We start from the raw sequence: 15,217 nt of genomic DNA on the forward strand, positions 1-15,217 counted from the left end.
ATCCATCATTCCCTCCATCACTCCCCCCACGCCCCCTCGCTGCGCTCTTACCCATCTCATCTCTCTTCCCTCAATCACTCCTTCCCCTTAATGCTCTCCGCTCTCCTATGCGAAGTGATATTTTTTTTCCACAACTGTATTCGCGAGAACACGACACAACACAGAAAAAATACTCCGATGCCTAAACACATTTCCACGCTTGTGGTGTGTTAGTTTGCAGAAGATAGTGTAGCTGTAACTGCACATCCTGGAGTGCTGACTAATCCCCACACAGTGGAGCCCGCGGCGGTGTTACTTTCATTTTGAGGCCCTGCTTGCTGCTGCTTTACAGACACATTTGATTGTTAATATCTTGATATTAACACATTTTTTTTATCACATTACATTTATACATACATATATACATATATATGGCTTTTATTTTGAAGGAGGACCAGCTTCTTCTTAGGCAACATAGCTGACAACAACTTTGCACTGCCTTTTGTCTATTTGAATTTCAGTGTCAGTGACTGATCTACTGATATTTGACACATCTATGACATAACTAGAGGTTACTCACCGCCTCTTCTATCCGCATAGAAATCAAAAGCACACATTCAAACAATTATACAGAATATTTCAACCTTGTAGCGGCCAAGTGTTTGATTTTAGAAGTTTGAGGTTTGAGGGAAAACTGGCACAAGAGCAAGAGCTCGTTATGTAAAAAGTGCATCATCAGCATCAGTCAGCAACATCATAATGAGAGTTGTCAGCATGTAGATCTATTTACAAAAAGCACTGAAGCATTTTCTTGTTGTGCGTTCCTGTCCCAAATTTCAAACCTGTGATCATCTTGTCACAAGCTTGTTGCTTTAACCTTTTAAGGCTGCATCCACCCTACACGTCCCATTCACAGAGGACCCACACAGAGAATTATGTCATTTTGTAGCGTCAGATGTCGGCGTCCGCGACGGCTCAGTTGAGGCTGACGGGCCGACCGCGCCCGGCCGGACTTTGGATGGTGGCCGACCCGCTGCTCCCTCGTTCGCAGAGCTCTTTCACTGGCACCGTTAGCTACAGCTCAGAGCCGGTTTCCTCTTTCCACTTTTAACTTGCCGTACGCCCATGTGACACGGTGACTTCGGTTTCTCCTGGTGTAACGTCTTGTAAATGAAGGGAGTTGACCTGGAAAAAAAAAGAAAAAGGGAGAGGCAAAGGAAGAACGGAGGGATGGGAACGGAAATGAGCAAACAGCCACAGACTGCGCCGAAAACATGTGTCTGGAAATAACTGTTATTACATGCGCACACATTTACAATGAGATTGTATCTGTTTTATGTCTGAAACCAGCAATAAAGGGTTTGTTCCTTCCCGACAGATTGCTCTCTTTTGACTGCCTAAGCATAAATGGGATCATAAGTCACACTCTGAAGTGTGTGTTGGCCTTAAACGGCTTCAGGATGTCATTATGATATCTTGGCGCTTCAGTTTCCGCGTACATTTCGGTGTGGTTTATAACATGAGTATTCAAGGCTGTGATGACAATCAGACATGTGAATGTGTAAGAGGTGATTCACGGCCTCTCAGGAAAAAAGGCTCAGTTCACACCAGATAAGGGGCTGACATGAGAAAGAGACAAAGGAAAGGAGGTCAGGAAGAGAGAAGATCTTGAAGCACAACGGTACAGGGACATACAGCGGCTTTGCTATTAAAAGACATTATATAACTGGGGTGTGCCTTGTAGTTTCCCGCTGCGTGTGTGACGTAAATTGAAAAGGACCCGTCAAACATGCATAATCACCTCGCATCTTCTCCGGCCCATGCACCATTCCCTCTCGCTGCTCCACACACCCAGAGTCGGTCAGCAGTATTTAGAGTATGGGGGGGTGTGTGCATGTTTTTGGAGCTATTCCTAGCCATGGGTGTGCTAAATGTTTTACTTGTTCCCTCTGTTTGAGCCTTGTCTGCATCTGTCCCCCTGGAGACCCTTGTCACTGTGAGCGTTTGTGTCCCACCAAACTCTTAAGAATTCCCCACTCCCTGTTTGCAGCCAAGCGCCACAGCGCTGCATTCATGCCTCATAAGAGTTCACCGAGTTTCTATAATTGCCATGTTGTTGTCTAGCCCCGTGCCCAGTCATTTCCCGTCTCATTCTTCCATATTTCGGCTCACTTTGTTTGCGATGATGTTGAGGGTATTTTTAGAAGCGAGGTGTCAAATTTACACAAAGATGATTTGAGAGAAGAGAGAAAGAGCTGTGAGGACAGGGTGGCTTTAGATGTTTGTGTGTGTGTGTGTGTGTGTGTTTTTTTTCCAAGGTGGAAAGGATGAGAGTCAAAGGGGCTGGTGCCTGCTTTTCATTAGTTCTCATTGCAACATTATAAAACTAACACACACACATTCAATATGGTAGTCTATTTCGAGGTGTTTAATGGAAACATCCACTCAGTCATGAGCAGCAGGAGTATCTGGCCACAATAGTGTTTACGCAGCTAAGGTCATATTCCACGTCCCAGCCTTTATATTTCCTGTGCGATTGAAATAATGAAAGGATTTATTTGTAACTCAAATGTTAGGGGGAAGTCGGGATTCGAGTATCAACTAGGAACAGACGGGCATCGTCAGTGGTGCGGCTGTTTTTCCTTTTTTCTCTTGTTTTCTTTTTCGAGATTGTATGGATTCAATTAGCCGTTTTGTTTGTTCTCATAAAGAGTAATTCGACTCAGGCAAGTAAAGAGGGTTTGAACACAAAGAAAAGAGCAGCATCTACAGAAACGTACCAACCCAGAGAAGTGCCACCGTGATGCAGTGGGCTGATGGGTAATGTGTTGAATGGAGGTGGTGCAGTCAGAAATCATGGCTGCTCCACTCTCCCATCACTGTTACTCTGACTAGAGAGTTACAGTACTCCTCTAACTACTCTGCTGAATCATAAAAGTTGCGTGTCCGTGCCAGATGCAGTTTAATGTGAACCAAATGAACAACAAGACTATCATGCAAAGTGAATTAAGAAGGAGGCAGCCATGGAGACCTAATCTGACCTATGATGTCATGTTGCACTCTCCCGTTCTCTCTGTCACACCCTTCTTTCTCTCCGGCAGCTTTTTTTTAATCTCTTCCCCTCTTTCTTTTTTTCTCTCATGTCCGTCTCAAGGACGAAGGGAGCTTCTCTGTTTGTGTTCTCGTGTGTTTCCTCTGGATGATCCAGTTTTCTCCCACCCTTAAGATTTACATGTCAGGAACACGCTGGCCATCACCCTTCACTCTAGAAACTGGCCTCAAACCTGCAGCTGGTCCTATATATTAAGGAGAGCTCACCTGCAGAGAACGTGTTTCCCCAAAGAGATTAAGTTTGTATGATTAAACTTTAAGTAACTTGAACCTGAAAGGTCTCTGTAACTAATCCAAGAGGCCAGTCTGCAGTTTGTTTGTCACATTTAGTGTGTAAATAGGCCTCAGGCAGCATTAGTCATGTGATTTAAAATGTGACAAGAGGCGAGTCAGCGAGTTCTTTTGAACCGGTACAGCAGTGTTTCCTTGCCTCAAATGAAGTTTCTTATTTATTAACCTACTTCCTGTGGCTGAACAGCAGCGTGTGCTGTAATCAGTTTGTGTGATTTAGGCCTGACACATCTGTAGCAGACAGAAACCGGCCACTTTTGGAAACTTATAGCCTAATTTTTTATCGATATTCAGCAGCTTAACATTTAGTCTTCATACTGCTCCCTTTTCCAATCCTCTTGACGCTTTCTGATATGAACGACTTAGTCTAAAGATAGAAATGTCCTCCTCCTCCTCCTCCACCACCTCTTCATCTTCATCCTCCTCAGCACCGGATGCTTGCTGTGCTTGCTCTAAGATTTAGAGAGATTCGTTTTCCCTGAACACACTCCTCATCTTCCCTTCGCCAGCACTGCAGCATCAGCGGGATCTGCGAGTGTTTACATGGTACCAACAGAAAAAAAAAAGTCTGCAGAAGGGAGACTCCACTGGGAAGACCTTTGACCTCTAACCTTTCACCCAGTAGACCGCTGAGCCACCCAGCAGCCACAGGAGACAGATGAGTGCTGGTCATGCTCAAACAAGAGAGAGGGACCGTGCAGGAGGGGGAGAAGGCCAAAGCTACACACACACACACACACACACAAACACACACATATGCGTGCAGAAAGCTGCCTCCCATCCCTGTGTCTTTCTCAGGTCATGCTCCATAAGCTTAAAAGCAGGGCCTCAGGTGGTAATTCACTTAAACCTGCAGCATCTGCCACTCAGGCTGCGATTCCATTAAAATGACAGCAGCAGAGCTATTTTCAAAGCGCTGTTTGTTTTTGTGCACGCATCATTCTTTTTCTGTCTCTGTTTTTATTCTCTTTGGATTTTTATTCCTCTGGCTGTTTAAAATTGAATATGCACCTACAGCAGATGTATACACACATGTGGGTGCACCTACCTGCAGATGTGTGTGTGTGTGTGTGTGTGTGTGCGTGTGTAACTACTGTGAAGCACCGCAGGCTGGTTGCTGTTTAAACACAGCTGTTTAAAGGTCTCCTGCAGTGCCGCTCATTTCTTGCTTGTGTATTTACAGATGGGACCACGTCAAGAGTATTGGCAAACACAATGCAAGTTCATCTGATTTTGGCCATTTCCTCTTCCCGTCTGCCTCCATCCAGGCATGATGTCATGCCTTACAGCAAGGATACACAGCCCTTTTCATACTGGGAAACCCCCAAATAGATACAGACCAAAGGGCCCCATGTGGAGCCACAGTTGAAGGCAGCTGAGTAGACAAATGGATGTTTTAAGTTCTTTCGCGGTTGTATGGAACTGTGTAATTTCAATGAGGGCAAACTGGTGTATGCGTTTTGTCATTTTTATGGTAAACCACTGGGCCATCCTCAGGGATGCAGCGGGTGGGTGTACGGGTGGGAGGGGTCCCGGATCCCGCTCACAGCGCCCTGAACTCCTCCCACCCACCCACACGTCCCTCCCGTCCCCAATAAGTGGCACGGACAAACCGAAGGACAGCTGGTGTTTCCTGCCAAGAACCAGGCCATTAGGGAAATCAGGAATTCTGCACATCCTGGTCATTTCCTGTTCCGACTCCCACACGCGTTCACGAGCACGATAGAATTTCACACACACACACACACACTTGGTTAAATAGTTTTTGTTTACATACTTGGACTCTATCTTTCTCGACAAGATGACAAGTCCTCATTTGTTTCATATGTGTGCCAAAGCAGGAAGGCATCTATCATCAACACTGTAATGCATGCACACACACACACACGCACGCACACACACAGTAGTGGCAGCTTTGGCTTGTAATATCATCTGTAGAGACACAAAGGCTGGGATAGGAGGCTGAGGGAGTATATTTGCACATGCAGCACATACAGTGACTTTAAGGAGCACGTGTGCTGTCTGGAATGTGACCGCCTCTGATCTGTAACAAGCGCCCCTCAACTGCCCTGTGTGTATGTGTGTATGTGTGTTTTCAGCTGACCGATTATTGGCGGTGTCGCTATCATATTCCTGTTTGCTTTGCTGAACACCTGCCCTGTTTTATTGCCTTCTACCTACTGCCTGTTTTATTACCCGCTTTTATCACCCTTTAACAACAAAGCATGACTTTCAGATTGCTTCTCAAGTATTCAGTATATCCATAAAGGCTTAGACGCAGAAAAACACACACACACACACACACACACACACACACACACACACACACACACACACACACACACACACACATACACATTGAGCCACATGGGCACATTTTGCTAGATCAAACGAACAGGGGTCATCAGAGGGGTTAATCCTGGTTTGGTACAGTCCCCGGTAGTGACTGACACCACACAGTGTGAATAACAGGAGGGAATGACACCCCCTGTAAACATCAGTGGGATTACCCGAGAATATTCCATCTGACTGGAGTGTATTGGGAGGCTCTGGACTGTACCAAGAGAGGGGCTCTCTTAAATTGTCAAATTGGACTGTCTCATTTATTTATTGTTAAACTGTAATGGTTTTTTTTTGCTCAATGCGTGTTCAGCTGGAAGCTGTGCCACAAGGAAGTGTGTGCACTCTGCGCCTGCACTATAGGTGTGACTCCTCCTTGTGCTTAACCAACACTCTCCTTCTGTTTGACGCACACAGCTCCAGATTAGACGGCATTCTTCCTCCGAGCACACTGGCATGCGTGGGTGTTTATTCATCCTCCCAGGTTGGGCAATATCAGATTGTCTAAACAGTGTGACTGCCCAGCTGACCTAGAAATGATATGAAGGAAACGGGGGAGAGAAGGACGTCGTCACATGCTGTTACATTTTCATTTTCGCTCTGTGAGGGTTATCCTTGAGTTTCATGTTTTTCATTCAATGTTTTGTCTCATGTGAAGTGTCCTTGTTGATGTGTTCAAGCCACTTCATTTTGACTGAGTACTGGAAGGCTAACCACAGAATCTGCAGTATGTGAGTGTGTTACAGGTTAGTTATAAGGTGAGGTTTTTTAAAAATGAAAGCGAGCAAATGTCCAATATTTAGCAATTTCTAATAAATATGAAATATATCCACAAGGATGAAATACGTCTACCTGTGTAACATGTCAACAATAAGAAGCTTTTTCGGAGCCTGTCACCTCTTCTGTTGCATTACGAGATATGAGCTGCTGGAACTGAGACAACCAGGCCACACTGCTGCATGTTGCAGTCACACCACTTTCCTTTTTAAGTCCAGCAGAGGGAGCTCCGCATTCACCTTTGACTGCACAGCTGAGCTCCCAACAACCAGCTTGCTATGCCCTCCTTCCCCATCACACTGGCTCATATTAGCCAACTAATACAACCTGCTAGTGTTGTTCAGAGCGGGCGGATTGATGTGACCTCCATGCTGCAGTGATTCACTGCACTCACCACATCAATTTAGGTGGTAGTGGTTGGTTTTTCGGCGCCGTCCTCCATCCTCCCTTTTTCTTTTGGATCGTTAGCTGGAGGCAGAGATGTTGGGTGTGTCAGCGGTGAACAGCACACTACACACTACAGGGCATTCCACCGATCAGACTGCACAGGGTGCCCGCTAGGGGTCCATGAGCGGTTGTCATGGTAACAGGCAGTGAGGTTGGCATGAGCTGAGGGTTTTTTTTTTTTTTTTTTTTCTCCGTTAGATCACTCCTGCTGTGTGGGTGTGATCTGATAGTGTGTGAATTTATGTACATGTGTGGAATCATCTGACAATGTCTCATTTGCTTTCCTCTGTTTCTCTGCGTCTGCATTTGTGTGTGTGTGTGTGTGTGTGTGTGTGTGTGTGTGTGTGTGTGTGTGTGTGTGTATATGTGTGTATATGTGTGTATATGTGTGTATATGTGTGTATATGTGTGTATAGATGGAGCAGGTGTCAGATGATGAGTTGGACCATGGAGCAGAGGAGGACAGCGATAAGGAGGACCAGGACCTGGACAAGATGTTTGGAGCCTGGCTGGGAGAGCTGGACAAACTCACACAGGTTAACATACATATACACAATATACTTTACACATACACACACAGACACACAACACACACACACACATATATTATAGTATATATTATATTATATATATATATACAAGTAATGGAGGTTGGTTTCACAGATACAGACTCACACAGGTAGAAAAGCACAGAGAAAGGAAGAGGCTGTATCCATAGCAACCTTAACACTGCTAATCCTGTCTCCCTATACTGTATCCTAGCAACTCCCCTCCCACCACCACTTTGTACTGTGTATTTGTGCAGGTCTGTGTGTGTGTGTGTATGTGTGTGTGTGTGTGTGTGTGTGTGGGGGTATGTGACTAAGGAGTCTAGCAGGCAGACATGGTTGCTTAGATCCTGTGGTTTGACTGTAATGTCATGTGTGTAGTTTTTTGCATATCTGCAACTCAAGTATTTCTTCTCTGTGTGTGTGTGTGTGTGTGTGTATGTGTGTGTGTGTGTGTGTGTGTGTGTGTGTGTGTGTGTGTGTGCTCTGCAGAGTCTGGATGATGGCAGGCCACAGAAAGCACTGCAGAAGCCTCCTCTCAGACAGGAGACAAACATGGCCAACTTCTCCTACCGCTTCTCAATGTACAACATAAACGGTGAGACCTCATTCACAGTATGAATCTAATGGCACCGATCAGAAAAAGGTCAGAAGAATGGATTAATCACACCCCTCCCCCCTCTACCCTACTCTGCTCTTTGATCCCTCTGTATCCTTTATCTTTGCTCACTGCAGAGGCGCTGAACCAGGGCGACACAGTGGACCTGGACGCCCTGATGGCCGACCTGTGTTCAATCGAACAGGAGCTCAATACCATTTCCAGACCTAACTCCACGGCTCGTGGCCAGAGCAAAGGCCAGCAGAGGGCCCCTGGAGGGCGTAGTGCCAGTACCAAGCACACAGGCACCAGTGGGGGGGGGAGCAGTGGAGGTAGTCTCACTGAATAATGTGTATTTACAATGGTGCTTCATGGAGTCAACAATCCCTAAACAAAAATATATAATCATTGTCTATAAGGCTGTCAGCCATACTTTGCTTTAATTTTACGTAGAATCCCACATTGTTGGGCTTTGACTTGCCGTGTCACACAAAGGAGGAATGCTTTATTTCCTAATAACCTCACCTCATTAATGGAACGATCTCCTTATGAAAAAGCATTATATATGGATTATATATTATTTAAACTGGAGTCAGTGCATGCAGAGATGATTTCCTCCTCCATCTGAGCTGTGTTGAAACTTTGAACTCTCCAACAGGAAGCACCAGTAGCAGTACCCGGGCGTCGCCGGCCAACACGGTACGAGGCGGCAGCGTCAACGCCCGCCCCACTGCCTCCAACATCTCCCTGGATGACATCACCTCTCAGCTGGAGAAGGCCTCCCTCAGCATGGACGAAGCGGCTCGTCAGACGTCCTCCTCTTCCTCCTCATCCTCCTCCTCCTTCTCCTCCACCACGCTCCGGCGGCCCTCGTCGGGGTCGTCCGGCGGCGGGCTGCACCGCAGGACGGGCTCAGTGGGCACGGTCAGCGAGCAGGAAGCTCCGTCCCAGCGGTCCAGTGTAAACTCAGCATGTGCCTCAGCGTCCAGCATGGACTCCCTGGACATTGATAAAGTGATGACGGGAGGAGAGGGGGAGGGCCGGAGCAGCCCGAGCACACAAGGACAAAACCAGACCAGCACTGAGGTATGACCTACGCTGAAGCACACAAACACTGAAAAACACACACCAATAGTGATTCAGCTAATGAGAAAGTGTGTGTGTGTGGGCGCGCCACAGTGTGGAAGACGTGTATGTTTCCATGTGTACTGGTAAGTGAAATCTGTGTTAATAAGATTTGGGGTCAGTTCAGTTTTCCGTTCAGTCTCTGAAGACACAAAGGAAATACACTCTTGTTATCGTACAACTGATTAATAGCAAAGCAGTCATTCGGATTTCTAAGAAAATCCAAATCCTGAATTTGCTGAATTGACCTCAATCCAGCTCTGATCCTGCATGTTTAACCACGCAGCATGACGTTTGGAAGAAACTGCATGCCTGAAGCGTAGTGAGAGTCAATCCACAATACGGGCCCGTGTATTGTGCATTGGATGGGTGTTTTAATGAATGCATTGTAATCGCCTATTAGTCTCCTAAGTGTGACTTGGATTACAATGTTAACATCTACCATTTCTGAATTTCTTTGTTCCCTCACCAAGCGCCTCGGCTCTCTAACAAAAAGCAAAAATATCTCCTAAAGTACGTTTGTTGAACTTGTTTCACTTGAGCATATATACACATAAACAGATCTGTATGTTTATGTGACTTTATGGAGAGGACTGTATTACATGTTAACACAATATCTACAGCATGTCCCCTGTCCCCTCTGCATGTGTTTTATATTATCTGTGTTTGCATCCTTTCCTATATCTGTGCTTTTTTTACCCACACACACCTCGCCTGCACCTCCTGATTTTCCCAGCATGTCACGCTGCGACGGGCCAACGGTAAGCCGGCCAGGCGGCAGCTTGACTTCACCGCACACGTGGGTGAAGTGGATCGGGCCACTGTAAGTGCATGTGTGCGAAGCTTGCATGTGTGCATAGGCGTATTCCCCGTTTAAGGCTGCACAGTTGATCATTTAGAGTGCGATCATATGTTGAAATTTATATTAATGATGATGCAAGAGACCGATAATAATTGCAACAGAATTGGTTGGCTAGTGTGCAGCCTTTGGTTTATGTGTTATGCATGCACATGTAACTGTAAGCATAAAAGTGTGTATGGATTGTGTGTATGTGTGTGTGTGTGTGTGAAAGTAGTTGTAGACCTTAGGTTTTTTGCAGTATACAGAGTGCACTATGTATCACACACTCCAGTCTGATGCAGCCATGTGCATATCTGCAGTACTTGTCACAATCATTGCTTCTTTACCCACAGCTGCAGCTAATGACAACCACAGCTGCTGAGCGCTCCATGTATGGAGCCTTCTCTCGCTTCCACGCTTCTTTATACCAAAAAAAAAAAGATCAAAACACCTGCGATTAATAAGCCTCCAAGAATCATCTGGCACTGACTTCTCTATATTTTGTCTGTTCCTCTGCTCTCTCTCTCTCTCTCTCTTTTTTTTTTTTTTTATCTCCCCTCCTCTCTTCACCCAAGCACTCCTATCTGGACCGAGAAACCTCACTCATTCTGAAAAGCATAGCTGGAAAGCCTTCTCACCTCCTGACCAAGGTGACCTCCTCATACACTCGCTTCTTTTTTTTTTTTTTTTTGCCCGTGTGTGTGTTCACTGCTCCTCTCTTCTGCTTTGCATGTCTCTCGGTGGAAAAATCCATCTCCATGACAATTGCTGAAAAAACAGCTGCTTGATATCGGACTCGTTTATTTATCCATTTATTTGTTTAAAGAAGAAGGGGATGTCAGCTGTCTCCAACAGGATCAGGCCTTTTGTCAGAGGCCTTTAAACAGTATTCTTTGGATTTAATTTGGGAACACGTAAAACAAGTTAATGAAAATTCATATATGTAACAGCGTTAGAGTATCAGAATGGATTTTTCCTCCTCATCATTTACCATGCTTATAGACTGAATACACTTGATTGTTTCTTCCTACATGCTTCCACATTTATTTTCACTGGCATGAGGCCTTCTGACCATTGGTCCCTATATTCTTTCATTTTTCCGTCTCTTTCTCTGTGAAGCTTTTGAGTTGCACTCCGTCTTCATTAAGAAAGGGAATGTGACTTAATGTCATTAGAGCTGCAATGATGAGTCAATTAATCGATGAGTCGTTTGCTAATAAATTAATTGGCAGCACAATTTTGATAATAAATGAATCATTTAAAGCACCCCAGCTTCCTCCACTATGAGGATTTGCTGCCTTTGTCTGTTTAATGTCAGAAATGAAATGTCTTTAATATCTGTCTTCAATATGAGCAGGAAAGCTCTTTTACTTTACAACAGTTTCAAACAGTAGTAGTTTTCCTCCACCCTTTTCTGACATTATATAGACTAAATGATTAATCAATTAATTGATCATTAAATAATAGTCAGTTGCAGCCCTGTGTGTTTTCTGGAAGTTGTGTGTTTATGTGTGACATGCTTGAATTTGTATTGAATTGGGAAATGGTTCTGCAGGTTCTTGCTGTTCCATACGTTGAAACTATACGCGTTAACTTAACAATGCTCATACAAACACAAGACAATGAACTGCACGAAGATCTTAGTGGTGTACACACACTATTTTACTATAAACCTCTTGGCAGCTGTCAGGTTTCCCAGCAAGTGTATTAGTTGCAGCCTTTGGCTCCGATGCAAAGCTTATGCCGATCAGATGTGTGCAGATTTGTGGTTCAAAGTTGGCCGCTGCTGATTGTGATTTATCCCACCGCTGCCAGACGACACGTAGCCAAGCGCACGGCGAGGGATTCCGAGAGAGGCAGGCGCCGAAGTCCAGAGCTCCCTGAATCCTACAGAGATTTAATAATCCAAGGGATTTTTGCAAGAGTACGACACAAACTACGAATTATTCTAATCCTAGATAGTCTCAGGGTCGGGAAAACTCTAGGGAAAGACTTCACAACAAAAGCCTTCATGTAGGAGAAGACTGAAAGATCTCCATTAGTACTCATTAGCCTTGAATTCAGATTTCTTTCTAAAACACTTTCAGTTATTTGAATATATAATAGATGTGAAGCTGACTCTTGCAGCAATATCCAAACAATTCATCTGCTCCCAAAATCTTCAGCCAGAATCTTGCCGTGGCAGTTTCTCTTTGTATTACAAAACAATGGAATTAATTCAATGTTTCAAGGCTATTGGTTTCTGGCATCCAAGCTCTCAGGCTGACCGTGTATGGAGAAAGCATTTGAGTGGTTTTAAAGGGGGGGGGTAGAGGATGGACGGCCTGCGGCGTACAGGCTGTGCGGGAGTTTATGTGTTAGTGTTACACTTCTTCATCAGAGAATGGGAGAGGGGCGAGCCGCGATCGCCTCCACTCACAAAATCTCTCTCTCTCTCCTCGCTTGCAAATCAGAATACTGAATGAGCGCGGGATGTTTGGGAACAAGCGAGGAGAGAGAGAGTGGGAAGACATCAAAGGGAGACGGAGCCAAGATTTTTTTTTTTTTCCGGGCTAGGCAGAAAAGCCTTTTTTAAAACTGGCTCTGGTGTGGCTGAGTGTGAAAGTGGAAGGGAAAACGGCTGTGGAATGGGAATCAGACTAATGTCTAATAGAAAAATAGGGTGTAGGTGTCGTGTGGAGAAGGAATAATGGAGGGGAGAGGGAGGTGTGGAGGGGCTGCGCTGACATTTCTGGGCCTAATCCTACAGTGTGACTCAGATTGACTCTGGACTGTAATCTGCACGACCCCCATGACCTCTGCTCCTCACACACACAGCTTCGCACTTGGCTGGCTAAAAGCCCATCACTGTGTGTTGGCCAAACACAGTGTTGGCTTTTTATTACATTAATGTGTTTGTGCTCTGGAGCCGGTCATGTGGAAAAGGTAGTCTGGGTCAAGGAGGAGGGGTGGGGTGGGGGGTTGGGGGTGTGGGTGTGGGGGGGTTCTTGAGATAAGAGGCTTGGGGGAACGGTTGTTAGCCCCCCCTCCTCACTTGCTCTCTTTTAACACACATGCCTCTGTATACACACACACACACAACTTCAAATATTCAGCATCTCAGCTTCTCATTCACACAAAATCCACTCTCTGTCCTTGTCGCTGTAGTTTAGCTCCGGGCCCGGTGTCAGTTACGGTCGTCATTGCCCCCCCCCCCTGCTCCCGCCCTTGTCCTGACTGGCTAAAGGGTAGAGGGTCTTGCAAATGGGGCTCACTGATTGGCTGACCCCGTCATTCTACTATTTTCGTGGGGATTATGCTCTATCGATTGGGCACGCTCCCAAACCTCGGCATCTGTTTGAGAGAGAAGGAAGAGAATGATGGAGAAGGGGGGGGGGGGGGGGGGGAGAGAGAGAGAGGAGGAAGCAGGAAGCAAGGGTGGGAGAATAGAAGGGGGAGGGGCATCGTCCTCCCTACTGTCTCACTTTGGGCTTTAGTCAAGTTGTGCTCCTCTCATGTGCACATGTCTGTGAGCGTCAGTGAACCTGCGCTGTCACAGAGCCTCTGCTCGGCACAGCCTCGGCTAGCTTGACCACTGTCGCCTCTGAGTGATGGGAGATGCGGATGCGACGCTGAATTTCTTCTTCCTCTGAGGATCACGTTGGAATAACTTTTCATACAGCAGTAGCTTTAGGTGGCGAATGGGAGGGGGGGTAAAAAAATGGAATTTCTTTTTCTGTTTTTCGCTTCAGTCTTGCAATGTAAAAACAGCTGAGAACCTGTTTTCGTCCTCCTGCATCAATCATGGACGCGTTTGGATATTTTCTGAATATTTTCCCCCCTTTTTAAAATGATCTTTGTAGGATATCGTGGTATCTATGAGTGGACGGCATAGACTCTTTCTGAACTGATCTTATACTCGTTCGCAGCCTCTCGCCCTTCGGGGATCTCCTACTATTGTTTCCCTCTCTGCTGTACAGCGAGATCAAAGGAAAACTGCTGCAGCTCCATATGAATCCAATATGGAACCATAGGCAGCAAATGGAACGCCATATTTGAGGGGGGACACCGGACCAATGTCACAATAGCAGTGCTTTACCATCACGTTGAACATTTGTGCTCGATCATATATTCACACATAAGTGATTAAAAAAAAAAAATACACACACGTGGAAGCAAACGCAACCTGCAGAATGGAGGTGATGGCATCGTGTTGGAGAGGGCAGGTAAGCAACCCGAAGGAAAATGAGCTTTGCACAAGACACCATGTTCCACCGTGCCCGAAGCTTGTGCATTTAAACGGAAACGGTTGAGAAGGCTGCTTACTATTTAATGAAGTTGTGTGTGTGTGTATGTGTGTGTGTGTGTGTGTGTGTGTGTGTGTGTGTGTGTGTAGGATGTTTTATTCCTGCCAGAGGAATGATGAAAGACATGGGTGAAGAGGGTGAGGCAAGGCTATGAAATCAAACCGTTTTTTTTGGGGGGGTTTTTTGGTTGTTTTTGGTTGTGTGTGTGTGAATGACAGCTGTCTCAACTGTGTTCCTGTGTGTTCATCTAGGAGGAGCAAGCTGCCAAACTGAAGGCAGAGAAGATCCGAGTCGCCCTGGAGAAAATCAAGGAGGCGCAGGTCAAAAAGGTAGGACCACCTCCTCTTTCCTTTGTGCACACACGCTCTCCCTCACCGACTCGGATTTCTCTTTTTAAAAAGCCTTTTTCGGGCTCATACAGTAATTGCTGTCTCGTCATATTCACTGCACGCTGCATTTCTTTGTGAACTTCATTCACAGCGAGGCGATGAAGCGCAGAGAAAATAGGTCATTGCAGTGTTTGATTATATATGTGTGTGTGTGTTGTGTGATGGGGAGGGAGCAAGATATCAGACAGAGGCTTCAGAAAAAGATGCAGTGTGTGTGTGTGTGTGTGTGTGTGTGTGTGTGTGTGTGTGTGTGTTGCAAGACAATGCAGACACATTTTGCATAAGACATCTTATTTAACTGCATCCAACCAAACAAGTGCTGCTTTTCGGTGAACAACTGGGGCGCCTGGCTCCATTGAAAGCCCATGTCTCCACTGGGAAGTCAGCATGGGACTCCACAGGCAGGCCATTTTTACCAGTGTTTCCGCCCAGTGAATGAACTGTCTCTGTGAATGAGAGCGATGTCATTTAGCAGAATGGTTTCC

At 45.8% G+C, this 15,217-nt stretch overlaps 1 protein-coding gene across 1 annotated transcript in view; it reads left to right on the forward strand.

Annotated features, from left to right (window-relative positions):
- Positions 1-15,217, forward strand: part of LOC111238733 (ras-associated and pleckstrin homology domains-containing protein 1-like) — a 37,344-nt gene that overhangs the window by 15,376 nt on the left and 6,751 nt on the right. Inside the window, exons 3-8 of the mRNA XM_022768396.1 lie at positions 7,362-7,481; positions 7,986-8,091; positions 8,229-8,423; positions 8,750-9,177; positions 10,633-10,707; positions 14,595-14,672. Coding sequence (XP_022624117.1) covers positions 7,362-7,481; positions 7,986-8,091; positions 8,229-8,423; positions 8,750-9,177; positions 10,633-10,707; positions 14,595-14,672 — 1,002 coding nt within the window. The remainder of the gene's footprint in view (positions 1-7,361; positions 7,482-7,985; positions 8,092-8,228; positions 8,424-8,749; positions 9,178-10,632; positions 10,708-14,594; positions 14,673-15,217) is intronic.

Source organism: Seriola dumerili, unplaced genomic scaffold (assembly GCF_002260705.1).
Source record: "Seriola dumerili isolate Sdu_G_001 unplaced genomic scaffold, Sdu_1.0 BDQW01001556.1, whole genome shotgun sequence".
Classification (NCBI taxonomy): domain Eukaryota; kingdom Metazoa; phylum Chordata; class Actinopteri; order Carangiformes; family Carangidae; genus Seriola; species Seriola dumerili.